Source organism: Merops nubicus, unplaced genomic scaffold (assembly GCF_000691845.1).
Source record: "Merops nubicus isolate BGI_N331 unplaced genomic scaffold, ASM69184v1 scaffold16665, whole genome shotgun sequence".
In the NCBI taxonomy this organism is placed as follows: Eukaryota; Metazoa; Chordata; class Aves; order Coraciiformes; family Meropidae; genus Merops; species Merops nubicus.
In genome coordinates this window covers 13,782-28,808 of record NW_008607775.1, presented here as the reverse complement: position 1 = coordinate 28,808, position 15,027 = coordinate 13,782, and the positions used below count along the sequence as shown (strand labels likewise).

The 15,027-nt window shown below is 36.1% G+C and overlaps 1 protein-coding gene across 1 annotated transcript in view; it reads left to right on the top strand.

Annotated features, from left to right (window-relative positions):
• The first annotated feature begins 607 nt into the window (after positions 1 to 607).
• The window catches only part of DUSP11 (dual specificity phosphatase 11 (RNA/RNP complex 1-interacting)), an 18,215-nt gene continuing 3,795 nt past the window's right edge, over positions 608 to 15,027 (top strand). The window contains exons 1-8 of the mRNA XM_008940067.1: positions 608 to 660; positions 1,714 to 1,737; positions 10,487 to 10,562; positions 11,383 to 11,514; positions 12,306 to 12,429; positions 13,351 to 13,411; positions 13,505 to 13,551; positions 13,952 to 14,027. Of these exons, the coding sequence (XP_008938315.1) occupies positions 608 to 660; positions 1,714 to 1,737; positions 10,487 to 10,562; positions 11,383 to 11,514; positions 12,306 to 12,429; positions 13,351 to 13,411; positions 13,505 to 13,551; positions 13,952 to 14,027 (593 nt within the window). The remainder of the gene's footprint in view (positions 661 to 1,713; positions 1,738 to 10,486; positions 10,563 to 11,382; positions 11,515 to 12,305; positions 12,430 to 13,350; positions 13,412 to 13,504; positions 13,552 to 13,951; positions 14,028 to 15,027) is intronic.

Below are 15,027 nucleotides of genomic sequence, written 5' to 3'. Positions count from 1 at the left end.
TAGGTTAGAGTGGGGCAGGCGATGGTCCTTCCCTTGCTGAGGTGCCGGCCTCGCCTCTTGCAGCTGCCTGGAGTTTCTTCTCGTTGAGACAAGAGTGCTAGCTGTGGAAGCACAAGGGCAGAACAGAGTGCTCCGAGCCACAGGAGAGGGACGGAGTGGGCTGCCAGGAAGATCTTCATCCCTGCAGCGCTGCTGCTAGAGCTAGAGCGAAACCTGCTGCCTCTCCTCTCTGTTTCTTTTGATCTTCTGGAGAGGAGAGGTGAGTTGTTGTCTTTCCCTCTTGTCATATTGTAGCAATGGAGAAAATAGGCTAGCCTGCAAGCTGTGGAACTTGTTCAGGATGGCTTCAATCCTAGCTGAGTGCTTGGTTTGTTTTACTAGAGAGCCAGCCCTCTGAAAAGGCCCACTGATGGAGAAAGAGATTAGCACCGTGTTAACTGCGCGGTTCTCTCTCCTTTGCTGCAGTGCCCACTTTCACCGCTGTCTCCTGCTCTGCCTGCTCCTGCTTTCAGCATGGTTAAGAAGAATACTATTCCTGATGGGTAAGTATCCCTCACACTAAGCAAGAGGCAGGAGCAGGCACAGTCCTGCCTACAGAGGAGGGGCGATGACTGCCCCAGGTGCTTTCTTGCTACAAGCATCTTCACTAACTACAGCCAGGTAAGGTAGGTATCTTCTCCAAGACAGAAACAACTCAGCCCTTCATCCCCCAGGTGAGTATAATGCTCCAGCCTGTCTGTGAACACTTCTTCATCAGCCCAACGCAGTCCCTTCTTCCTGACCTTCTTACCCCCAGGTATATATTCCCTGGGAAATGGGAGAATAGCCCATCATTCTGACTACTCAGGTGTTTGCCACGAGGAGCAGAGAAAGCGGTGATAAGATGGGAGCAGGTGGTTGTATGCATGTCATCAAGGAACATTTTCATGGAATCATGTTCAGAAACATCCTGCGTTTTTGTTTTTAACAAGAGGGCAACAAAAATGTTTTATTGGCAAAATAATAATAATAATAAAAAAAACCCAAGTGCGCTATAAAGGCTTTTTGATACCTTGATTGGGAGTGTATATAGGTATATACATCTGTGTATATAGATCTCATTTAAAGCAGGTACAGTTCTACTCTCTAGCTGTACTGGAATAAGAAGAACAGGGAAGTCCAAGTTTAGATGTTTAACCCATGTGGTACAGCTGTTATCAGTACAAACTTCTTGGATAGGAGGGTGTGATGAGATTTAAAGACACTCTAATGGGACAATAATTTGTCATTTGTATATTATTTGAGGAAAGGTTGACATCCTGGTTTCTGGGTAAGCATTAAGTTTATTATGAACTTTCACAGGAGAAGCAATAAAATACAAAACTGATGATTTCCTGCAAAATATGTTGGCCTAAGAGCAACAAATAGAAATCAAATATTAACATTATTAAAATAACGTACAGAAACTTTGAACTTTTTTAATAGCTGACAAACTCGGGGATTAACATTAGAATAAAATTTAGGAAAAGCTATTTACGCATGTCTTTTGCTGAAAGTTTCAATGAAATTTCAGTTAAAAATTGGACAAAAAGGTCCAATGAGCTAAAGTGGGATAGGTTTGCAAGCAGTAATGCAGAAGACCTGAAAGAATAACTGTCCTTGTTTTCTCTGTACTGGGAAATTATTACTAAAAACTTTGAGAATTAGGTGCTCTTCTCCCTTGTTTTTCCTCAGATTTGAACTGGAGCAGCTTTCAGGGTACGTGTTTCCTCTCTTTAAGTATGGAAGAAGCAGTGGACTATACTTTTGGCTTCTACGATTGAAAACTAATACCAGAGTATTAGTAGAGTAGAGTAATTGTTTATAAAGTTAGTGTTACTATCTGACATAGCTCATGATACTGAAATGCTTTCAGGTTCTCCAGGTACTTTTTTTTATATTACTAACAATTCAGGCTGGACATCCACAGTAGTGGGGGTTTGGCAGTGAAGGAGTTTAAGAATCGTCAGTCTCCCAGTCTCAGGCAGCAGTATAGTGATGCCATCCTTATGCTGCCACACCACAGTGCAGTTCCCTGTGGATTAGTTTAGTACACCAGGAAAAAGTAGCAGTGAACCCTGGAAGAGGGCTTGAGGAAAACTGATTTTAACCTAGGTAATCCTGCATGTGCAATTTTACTGGCAATTTACTGGTCCTGGAAATAGTTGTTGGCAGAAGTGAGATTGTAGTACACTCTAGCATAAGGACCACTCCAGATACTGTGGAAGCACAGTCTCAATCATATGCCAGTATTGTTATAGCAATAAATCTAACAGTAACTCTTTTGACTTTAATAACACTGCAAGAGAAATGCTAGTAGGTAAAAAAAAGTCACACTATGTATAGATATTTTTAAAGATACTACTGTTACTGCCTCAATTCTTTATACAGGGCTTCACAGTTTCAATCCAAATTATGCTAATTAAAGCAATATAATAAATTTCAGGTTTCTGTCAAGTTATAAGTAGCTAGGAATAGTGCAACTTAACCAGAAATAGTGATTTTTTAATTTTATTTTTTTTAAACTGGCCAGCTAATTATGGTCACATTTTACAATACTGCATCTACAGCATTATTAAAGTTGCCTTTATGTAAGTGCTGTGCTATTGCACTGTGCAGCCTTGCTGGAGAGCAGCACTTTTGAGTGTATGCAGCACCTAAAGTAAGGTTAAAGTGGTACTAATTGCCAGTGTTGCCACTGGATCTGCACTACCAGTCTTGTACTTTTTTCTTGTTTGGGCTACTTTTGTTCTTGTGTCTGTGTCACTCGGTCCTTGCCCAGAACGTTTGATCTGGTGCTGTTGGCACCATCTTTGCTCCAGCAGTGAGAGAAGGAGGTGGCCTTGCTATAAGACTTTCTGCATTCCTTCATACCATTTTTTTCTTTTCCCAGTAATGTCTTGGAGCAGAGCTACGGCGTACAGTGCCCATTAAAGTCTCAGGCCTAGAAAGTAATGCTGGAGAAGTAATTCTGTAGTGGAAGTGAGACACCAGTATAAGAGTGATTCAAGTGATCTCTGGCACTTGTTTCCACCATGGAGTCAAGTTGTGTTCTTCAGTGTCTGAAATGGTGTTGTCTTTCAGTAGACATATCCACTGATGTTTTATTGGAGAACCAGCTAGTAAAAGGGGTTCAAGTTATATAACAAACAGTTGTAAAATACTGTGATGTTTTTACAGACTTATAGATGTTTGTGCTTCAGCATCCAAAATCTTACTGTGAGTATAATTTGCTAAACTCTGATTCAGTTCTGAAAAGCATCTGCAGAAATGTCACCTTGTATGTTTCCCTGACACAGTGTAAAAAAAGTAGCAGGAGTGAGATCTTTTTATTATAAGGACAAAGCTGAATTATTTCTGCCTATTCACCATAAGTACACTTGTTTAACTGAGTTGTCCCTGTGCAGTCTTAAAAGCATCAGCATTTTCATTTAGACAGGAATGTTAAAGAGTATGGCATAACTGATTTTGTACCTTCAAGGATGGGTGGGAGAGAAGTGTTACTGTAAATTGAGAATGTATTTGTAAAGTCAAAGTGCTTCACACCATCAGGCATAGAACATTTGCATTTAAAAATGTGGGATGGAGAGAAATGCTTTCTTACAATACCTGAGTAACGGCAACATTGCTGTAAGAGTCAAAGGCCTTTATCTTGTTTTACGTACACCACAAAACGTACAAAGGTATGCAATTACTTAGTGACATGGCAAGGAAACTTTTCTCCCACACTTTACATCCATGCTATTTTTTTACAAGGTATGACTTATTTGTATCCTACTTAACAGGAGCAGGAGCTGAAGAAAAGCAAAGTGAGAAATCTGTGATGAGAGTACTAGATGATTAACAGCTCTGTTCCCTCCCTTCCACTTTTGATCTGTTCAGTGTGTGTCTGTCTTGACAGTGTGTTATGGTCTTTGCACTGCTGTGTCTTCTTCAGAATAGTTTGGAATCTGGTGTCTACAGAGGTATTGAAGCTACTTGGAAAATAAAGCTGTATGTGTATCATGCAGCATCAGTAGCCAAAAAAAGAGGTTCCAAGTAGCATTTTCTAAATGATCTTGCTACAGTTGACAGTAGTTCAGACGAGTTTCTTTACAATTACACTAATTATCTTTTCTGAGTGTTTTGAAATTCACATTTCTAGGCCAGTTCTAAACTTCTGACTGCTTCATAATCACAGATGCTCATAAGGGGCTCCAAAATTGTAGGAACTCTTGAATGGTTAAGGGTAGCTTCAGATATTGCCTTCTGAACTTACTTCTCCACCCACTGTAGCTTCTCAGAAATGTATACCTATTTACACTAGTTGTACTAACACTGCTTTTTCACTATTAGATGAAAATAATTCTGAATTGATGCCTTGAGCTCAGTAATAGTTTCTCTGGAATACTGAAATACATTATTGCTCAACTGAATGTTAAACACTTGAAACTGTAAGATAAGAAAGATAAGTTATTTTTCCTCTCAAGAATATCAGAATTACTCTGAAGAGATATTGCAGTATAGAGTATTTTTTTTTTTTTTTAGCATATACTAATGTACATACCAGTTTCATTACCAATCTAAAGTGGGTTTAGGCTCCCTTAGAAAGGCCACCTGTTTGCCATAAAGGACTTGTAGGGTATCTGTTGGCAGTTTGTTGTGCTTCATTTATATAACTCTGAGATCTGACTCACCGAGGTCTGACAAACTAAAGACATGAAGCTTTCAAATTACTCCCAGTTCAGCAGTTCCATCGTATTGTACCTATGAATTATTTAGTGGCTTTCTTGTCTAGGTTGCCATTTGAAGTGCTGGGGTTTAAACCCCCAGCACTGAATGAGGGTTGGCATATGGATGATGTGCACAACTGGGCAAGAAAGATCCTCCTGAATGGTTTTCACCCAGGGCCTGGCCAGCCTTGGGTGGGAACTGATTAGGAGATAAGCAGGTGCCCCTGCCTTCCACATGAACTTGGTGGCGGGGCAAAAACCCACCTCTGTAAGAACTGACTGCTTCCAGTGGGGTTGGGGTGTCTGTTCACATAGTGCATGTGCTATGTGGGGATGCTGGCTATCAGAAGTGCTCCCTGAGTCTTCATGGCAAGTGGAGTTCCCAGGATGGCAGGGCCAGAACATGAAGCTGTCCCCGAGTCCCTACTATATAATGGGGCTCGTGGCCTGGCTGCTGCCATCTCCCACAGCTTGACTCGCTCGCTCCCTTCTTCATGCCCACTGCAGTGGGTGACTGCAGTGACTTGTTCCTCCCTCTGGGAGTCTGGCACTTGGGATCTCCAGTGTGCCATGTGGGAGCAGAGGGAGGAGTTTGGCTGCTGGTCTGTCTGTTAAGGATAATAGCATTCTGTGTCAGGCAGGCATTCAGCTATTAAAAATGTACATAATGGTTTTATGCTTCAGTTAAAACTTTTAGTAGAGCCAGATGTGGAAAACAGTTTTGTTCTACTTTAGTTTAAAGTTTCTGTTAAGGGGATATAGTAGCTATACTTCCCAGTATAATTTTCTCTGTTTTAGAACTGATTCAGAGTAAGATTTACTTTTAACAAGTACAAATTATGCACATATCAAATGAATAAAGTTTTCTTAATTAGATTTCAAAATTGCATTGAAGAATTACAGATCACTGATGTTTACAGTCTGTGCTGTGTTTTGCAATACCTTGAGATGTGGTTTTGTATGTTTAAAAACTAACTTCTTTGCTATCCTATTTAGGTTTTGGCTTTTTAATAGATTTATGCAAAATACAGGTATCACGATGTTCTTTGTGTGTTCAACATACCTTTGGGCTTACTAGAGAGGCTTCAGAATGAGTACTAAATTTTTTACTCGCATTTACTGTATAAGATAAGACTTTATCATTGGCATTTTTATGTCTTCTATTATCCCTCTTGAATCTGGAGACATATGCAGGCCCCGCTGATCCTCTGTTGGTTGCTCTTGGAGCTAACTGGTTTTAAAAGTGGTTTTTGTTGTCTGGGTGTTATTTTTTTCTTTTGTCCTCAAATAGAGGCCATTTCACTGGTTGCTGCTGTTACAGAGGATATTGCTACTAAATTCCTGGGTTAGTCTAGATTACATCTCTTTTGAACTTTTACTAGGATGCATGAAGCTAGTTTATTTTTTGCTGTTTTACTGAGTATTTCTGAAATTTTTAGATTAAAGAAAAAGGCAAACCTGCTTGCTTTTCATTTACATTAAGATGGATAAGCAGAGTAATATATTTTCATGTGAAGGAGGCTTAACCTCTAATAGATGAGCCAACTAAAGTCTGTAGCATCAGTAATAATTGTGTTTATTTATTTAACTGGAAGCCAATCAAGCATCACAAAAGTTTTAGAGAGAGAGGAGATTTGAACACACTTTCTCAAACAAGAAATCATTCTTTTGTTTAGAATGACAGTCACATTTCTGCCTGTGTTTTCAGATCATGGACAGTAGTTGGGGAGTCATGAAGGCAAAATGTCAGGGAGATGGGAACTGTGAATGCTGAATAGTTAAATAATTGGTTGACTTATGTGTTTTGTAGACTCTTACGTCTTAATCTGCTTCATTGATTGTTTACCTGTTTGAAAACTTAGAAAAAATAAAGTTGTAATTTAAAATGTGTTGTGTGTGCAATATGTCACTTTTTATTTAAGTGCTGTCTCTCTTAATTACTTTTCTGTTTGAAAATGCAGATTCGGGTTTTTTGTGGCTTTGGATAATTTTAAGTGTTCAGAAAAAATTTTATTTGCCATGCTGGACCCATAAAATCCTACATCAAAACCCCTGAAAATGGTTTGATTTGCAGTTTGTTTTACATGCTTCTTGAGATTCTGAAGAAGACCAGAAATACCACAAATTTTAAGGTGATAGTTTGCTTTAATGTACGCTGACCTAGATTTTCTTTCTGCAATTTGACAACCATTGTGGTTTGTGCAGAAGCTCTCAGACTTCAGTTTCTTCCTGGATGTGTCATCTACTGCTTGTGTTGGGAAGCTGCAGTCTTCACATGACTCCAGTTTAGATTGTTACCACAGTATCTTCGTAATGGCCAGACCTATTGCCTCTGTGATGCAAATGCCTAGATTTATTTCTGGGTATAGAAATAAATGTCATGTCTGTGTCTCAGTAAGATACTTCTGCCTCTTTCAGTAAACTCTTCCTGACGTCTTTTCAGCTACTTCAGCTTGTTTTTCACTCAAGCCTCTGTTACCTTTTAGTCATTAGTACAGGAATAATGATGGTGACAACACTTGTAATAACACCTTTACTCCTGGCTTTCTTCCTTCCAGTTATGTGCAAGCAGGACAGAAATCATATGTCACAATTTTTTCATGCTTATTAAAGTGCATGTTTATGTCTTTGCTCCTGTAACTGGTGTTTATGTGACCACCTGCAGCCCACTCATCTTTGGTCATTTCTGCCTTTATATAGACTTCTTCTGTAAAAGTTTTACTTCCTTTAGTTCCTGTCACCTGTAATTCCTAACAATATTCCTTTGTTGACAACAGAACAAATCTGAGTTTATTTCCTTATTCCTAGGCCTGAAAAAAAATTCCTTATTTGGTTAATTTCAATCTGCTGTTTTTAATTTGAGAATTCCTTTTTAAATATCATTTTAAAGATAACATGAAACACGTAGAGCTGTCAGCAGCTTTTGAATTTCTTGCTGATTTTGCAGATTTTTTTCCTGGGAGGATTTAAGTGGCTTTAAATGCAGGAGAATAAAGCCCCCAGTTTAAGGTCTGACAACAAACTGTAACCCTGATGCATTGTTCTGTCAATCTCTTAATGTGAAAAGAAGTTCACAATTTTTGCAAAGCCTTTTTTACATTGCTAACTAAAGAAAATAATGTTTTAAAGCCTTTTTAAAATATAATTTCTTATTGGCTCTGAATTGCTCATAGTTCTAATAATCACGGTATTTCCACTCATAGTTTTCCAAGAGAAAGCAGGTTATGAAAGATCTAAATTTCTAATGTATGGCCTCTTTTAAATTGTCTTACCAAATAAGGTAACCAGTCTTTCATGGTTGGGATTTTTTACTGCTACCTACCTTCAAAATGTTTCTGAACGTGTATGTTAATGTGACTGGCTCTCAGATTAAATGCTACTTTTGTAAAGCGTTTTGTAGGTTTTATTTGTAGAGATCACACCAAGGAGTAATTGAACAAGGTTGAAAGAAAAAAAAAAAGTAGTTTTGTGTGTTTTCGCTCTAGCACAGTATTTGCTGCATTAGTTCCTCTGTCCCTGGGTGCAGCCCACGTCCTAGTTCTGATTGGAAGCTGAAGAGCAAAAGCAGGGAGAGTGTTTCATGTTTTCTAATAAACACCTGTAATGTCCATAGTTATGTAAAATTAGCGAGAGGCAGGAGGTAGTATCAAACATGTATTTTTCATTACTTTTAGCATTTATTCAGATTAAATATCTAAAATGAGGTTCACAGCATTAAGTAACTTTCCAAGATTAAGTGAATGAGATAAAATTAAACTATGCACAGGGAAGATTTCAGATTTTTGATGTAGATTTTGTTTAATTTTTTTTTTAGGCTGAGCGGTTCTTGCAACTAAGATGTTTCATTATGTTGTGGGGATTTTTAGCTTCAGTAATATTTTCAGTCCATTTACAGTTTGTGATCTTAATTGATTCTTATACAATTTACCTTGAATAAGTGGAACATGGTCTCGGATTTTTTTCTTGTTTTAAAACTAGTGTACAACTACAAGACCCCAAAGTTTACAATCTTGAAAATTCTCTTGGGAAAACTTTTCAAGTTAGAACACTTTTCTTCTGTAATACACAAGGTGTAATTTTTTTGAGTAATGCATTTAAAACTATGGTGTTTGAGAATGTACTTTTTTCAATCCATATGCAACTATCCTATATATGAAGTAGGAGACTGTTTTGTTCCCTTGTTGCAATTGTGAAGTGCAAAGGTGCTGCAATAGGTTTGACTGCAAACATCTCTCAGTGATTTAATCTCTAGCTTGTCCTTACACCTTTTCACCTTGTATCTGTCTTCTACATGAGAGCTGTTTGTAACAGCCTCCTAAAAATGTTATTCCTCTTTTGTTCTTTCTTTTGTTATCAATTAAATTAAGGATCTGTATGTCTATGTTGTGAGTCTAAATCTGTTCTTTATCTCATGATGAAAGAAAAAACAAAGGTAAGTTAGTGCTAAAGACATCAGTGTAGTAGGTTGTTACATTTGTTAGTATTAATTATGCTTGTGGTCGCCCCACTGTTTCCTTTGTTACTTCCAAGCATCTATGAATGGTAATGTTATTATTTATATACTAGGGCAAGTATAATTACAGCTATTTCATTGAGAGCTTTGCAAGCCAACATCTAGTTTTTGTTATGGTCCCACATGGGAACTGTGAACAAAGCTAAACACCCTGTGGTTAGAATATTTTAAAATAGAGTATTCAATATATTTCATAAATTATGTGGGTTTATGGAAATCATAAAGGAATCTAGAAGCTGTTGGATGCTTTCTTTAAAACAGATACTAATTTAAACATTTCAGAAAACTGTAAGTGAATGGGCACCAGTGTTAAAAGAATCTTATGGAAATACCAAATATTTTAATAGTTGAGGTACTAGCTGAAAATGCAAAAAGACTATGTAGGTTTTATGTCATCCAGATGCATCTTCTGAGGTCATAGAGGTAATGTGTCCTTACATAAGTAGAAGAAATAAAAGCCCTAAATTTAGTAATTTAAATTACTAAATTACCTCTTTGAAGGCAAAGTGGATCTGTTGATTAACATTTTTTTCCTCTACAGGTAAAGCATTTTAAACTTTTTGGAAAACCTGAAATCTCTTAATATATGAAGAGTTTTTTTCAGTACAATGTAGAATTTGTCAATACCAGTTCACTGTGGTTTTGGAACAGTATTTTTACTAGTATTTTGAGTGTTGTAACAAATTTCACATTAGAAGGTGATTTTTGCTAAGTATTGGTCTGATGGAATATTCTCTGTATTTTTCAAAGCACCAAGTGCAGCCAACAGTGTTTCTGTGAAAAAGAAGCATATTGCAAAGTGAACACATTTGCAAAATCTAAAAGCTGTGTACTTTTAATGAAAATAAAAATTACGGCCAAGAAATTTTAGGAATTATGGAATCCTGCTGTATGGGAGTCTAAATCTTAATATTTTATGCTAGTTGCTTCATGGCCCATCATAGTAAAAAAAATTATAACTATCATAACTTTGTGCTTCAAGAAGTTTTTATATTTGTAAGATAATTCAAACTGTGAAACATGGTACCAGGTTTGTCTGGTATTTGTAAGATAATTCACATAGTTTGAAATAACTGTTACTATAATTTTAAAGGAGCATAATTATGTGCTCTGTTTACCAAAATTTTAATTCTAAGAGGAAATATCTTTTTTTAAAAAAAATTTTACGTGAAGCTGTGGGTGTCATCTGTTGAAACCTGTCATATGAAAATATTTAAAAATGTAAATATTTGCTTCATTACAGGTGGCGGAGCTTGACACCAGTTGGACAGCCTATACCAGGAACTAGATTTATTGCATTCAAAGTACCTTTGAAAGGGGTATGTATAAAAAATAACTGCAGATTTGCTCTACTAGATGCAGTCCAAAAGCAATGAAGAATAGTGTGAATGTTCCTGCAAATTTCAGGAAGGTTTTATGAAAAACTAATTAATTCGGATTTAGACCTTCCAATCATCTTCCAGAGGCTTTTTATGTAACAGTATTTTTTTATTTGGTGTTACTCTTTTTATTTCTTTTGAAAATAAACCCCTCTAATCAATTAATCATATGATCAGTATCAAGTGGTCTAAATTAATTTTCTTACTTAACTAAACTTAACTAACTTAACTTACTTTTTTATCACCGTCATAAGAAAATGATTTGGAATGGGTTATGATATGAATGACAAATCAAACGTGTATTGAAGCATCCCAACCACTGCAGTACTTTTAAAATTATAGATTCAGATTACCAATTTCATAAGAAAAAAGCTTCAGTGATCTGGAAGAATGCAGTATATTTAAAAAAGAAGTCTTCATAGTTTTCTTTTATTAATGTTAGTGGTTGCTTCAGATTCTTAGTAACATGGAGTGCCATCTTAGTCTATTAAATATGCCGAGTCAGGTGGGGTTTTTTTAATTCTTTGTGATAATGCAAACTGTGGAGGCTGTCTTTTTTTAGACTCCTCAGTTCTTTGAAGGATGGAGGCATAGGGCAAATTTGCCCTTCTTTATAAATTAACACAAGTGCTGTATAAATTAACTCTTGCAAGTCCTTGCTTCAGATAGAGCGGAAATAAAAGTTTCAAAGCTGAATATTCCAAATGTCTTGTTATTGGAACTCAAAAATAAAATATTTTTTTTTCCATTTTCATTGTAGGCAATTAACCAGAGGCTTACTCCAACCCAGAAATTTACACCAAAAGACTTAATTGCTGCAATGAAAGCCCTAAATGTGGAGCTTGGATTAATTATTGATTTAACGTATACCACACGATACTATGAAGTTAAGGTAATATAAGCGTAATAAAATAAAATAGTCACTGCAACTTTTGCTTTAAAGTATTTACACATTTGCTTTTGTCTCCTGTAAAAACAAAATCTTTTGTCACAGAGAAAATTCTCCCAGCTAGATGTACTTGTGGTTTATTTGTATAATGGTAACTCAGAGTAATGGATAAAAAGGCTTTGGTGCCAGGCACTGCAGAGAAGGTGCAGAAAACTTAGTTGGTGTCCTAAAGACATTCCTGTTTTTTCCTAGGGCCTTTTTTTACTCATTTTCAGTGGAATCCACTAAGAAAGTGTACATTTTTAAACTACTTTATCAAATTCAAATTGTGCAGGTATGGTCCAAATAACTGTGATTAATCAGCCTCTTGTTGAATAGGAGAATAAATGGCAGTGTCATAACTGAATGCTAGTATTTGAGAGTACATGGCCTGTAAGCATTAAGGGAATGAATTTGTGAGTATATATGCTATTGTGTATAGGAGGGGTGAATATTGCTAATAATTGTAAAATGGATTCCAATGGAATTACAAGAATCTGCTTTTCTTCAAGTGCTGCTATATTAGCAGGGATAAATAAGTTTTCTGCAGGAAAATGTTCTTTGAGATCAAATTTTTGAAGTGGCAATGTAAATGGTAGTTTCTGAGAGTGCATACAGAATTGTGTCATGATTGTTTTCAGATTCTGCTCAGGATTTGAACTACTGTTTTACACTGGCATTATTTTAGATACTGCTTAAGGTTTTCATTGATGCAAGGCTTTAATAATTTTTACCTTTTTTCTTCTTTTTGCTAGGATTTACCTAAAAGTGTGCAGTATAAGAAACTTTATACTGTTGGACTTGAAGTCCCTGATAATGCTACTATCCTGCAGTTCAAAAAACGGGTCAGAAAATTCCTATGGGAAAATGCAGGAAATGGTAATATCAGCATCTTATGCTGTTAAAAAATAAAATAAATTCAGTGCTAGCTGTATCATTTTTTTCATTTCAATAGATAATCATGGCACCAGGGACCTCAGACTTTTCATGGCACTTTCCACTTTTTTATCATAATAAGATACATTATGTGAACCACTGCATAACTTTTTTGCATTCAAAAGATGTCTTTCAAAAAAATTACTAACTTAAACACCCTTCCTAATAGTATTATATTTGTGTTGTGTCAAAGTAACACATCTAGTGATGTTTTATCTAGTGATTTTTTGCGTGACAAAGAATAGTCTGTATTTGAATCAGATTATTTCTGATTCTCAGAACTGAGAGAACCAATTCCTAATTTGTTACTGGATGAAGACATGCAGTTCCAGCTAGTAAGACCATTTTTGCAGGGCTTATGTAACTTCAGAGTTGGAACAACTTTCATTTTTATCTTAACTTGCTTGTAACTTTGCCTCTGTTCTAGATTACTCCTAAAATTTCTCAGGATTCTTCTTACAAAAGATTTCTGAGAGGTTGGGTTTTTTTAGCTTCTGAATTGTTAGGACACCAACTTATAATTATGTGGCAATGCAACTGTCCTGTTCTGTGGCAAATTGTTACATTTTAACTCATTCAAAAATTTATCAAAGTCCCATTTCAAAGACTGTCTGTCAGTACTTTCACTATGACAACTTTGTTCTTCTGATGATTAAAGTTTTTCTCCTAAAATATAGCCTAAAACTCACTGTCAGTTAGTATACATTTATTCTTATGCCAGCTTTGCCTTCACATATGGTTGTTCTTGCATATATATCACTGTTACTTTGCTAGAAAAGTACAACTTTTTTTTTGTCTCACACTATACTTTTTTTAGTAATTTCACTTTCTGAATTATTAAGACGGTGTTTTCCTTTTTGATAGAGAAACTCATTGGCGTTCACTGTACTAATGGAATTAATAGAACTGGCTACCTTATATGTAGGTAAGGGTTGTATGAAAACCATTGTTCACAAAAGTGTCTTTATATTAACCCATAATGCCTTTGGGACAATAATGTAACTATGTTTTTCTTCAGATACCTTATAGATGTTGAAGGCTGGGATCCAGAGACAGCAATCCAAGGTATTTATACAGTTTGAACCAAGGCATATGTCAGGTTATAATTCACAACTACTACAATTCTATTCACAAAACCAATTCTACTTAGAGTTATTTCATGTGCTGGCTTCAATAGATGATTTTATGTGTTAATTCTCTTCCAAGCAAGACTTGAGCATTAGCAAATGAGCAATACAGTAGGAGTGTGTTTCAGCTGCTTAATCTTTTTTTTCACCTTTTGTTTTGAGGGGTTTTCAGTCATAGGATGCTATCACTACTAGTTTGTGGTAGCAAAGATGTCATCTTGCTGAAGTATGTAATGTCAAGTTAGTTGTTTCAAATTCAGCATCAGGAACTTGTCTTTCACATTTTTGTGGCTCAGTCTGAGCACATTCAATTAGACTTGTATCTATTTTTTATTTAGCTTTTGGTGATGCTAGAGGTCATCGCATGGATGGTCTTGTGTATCTCACAGATCTCAGAACACAACCAATGAGAAGGTAAACAAAAGCTTTTAGCTGTTGGCTAAGATTTCCCAGTATGTCTGATGGTATCTTTGAAAACTCAATTCCAGTCACCAGCCAAAATAAACTCCTCCTTAAATGTTTAATATGCATACACATAATTATCGTTCATATCCGAAGAAGTCTTACATGAAGTCCAGTATACTTCATTCACCTTTTGAATTTAAATGGTTTAAAAGGCTTTTCTTTTTCTGACAACTGCTATTGAACATTGGTGTGGTTTTATACTGTGACAAGCGTATTGACTCTGCATTCTCACATTATAAAGAGCTGCTGTAAAGGTATCTTTGTAAGCTCTGTAATCTGCCTGCTGTTGTTGGCACGGTAGAACCTGATATTAAACAAACAGAAAAAAAACACCAACCTGTTTTAGGAATAAAATGTATGGGAAAGTGAGAGATTGTTCTCAACTCCTCTGTTCATGGTGGTTGTGTGCCTGGTGTGTAAGAATTTTATGCTTGTCGTATTCACCTAAGAATAGCTAACCTTTACATCTTCCTAAATTACTTTTGTCAATGACCTTGTAGTAGTCAATTGATTTTAAATTTAATACCTGACTGGTTTGCATCTTTTTAGTCTAATTGAATGCCCTTTATTTTACTGCTGTCATTGTTTTTTATTATGTGTCACTAAGTTAGTGCCATGTCAGATTCTGAATAGATATGGTGCTTGTCTCGCATCCTTTAGGATGTTTTTCCAAGCTTATGAAGTTTAGCTATTCTTTGCTTTCCTTGCAAGCTTCCCCAAGATAAATTTACAAGGTTAAAATTTGGTGAATTACAAATGTCTGTAAATTTAATGTAACATACGAAAATTTCTTTCCTTCTATACTGAAGAATTGGATGTGTTGGGTTTTTTTCCTTTCTCAATAGTATGTTTTTTTTTAAAAAAAGAACCTTTTATGTTTTTAGCAACCTTGGAATGGATGTATGGGATTCAGATGAAGATGTCATTCCCCCACCACACACAATGGAAG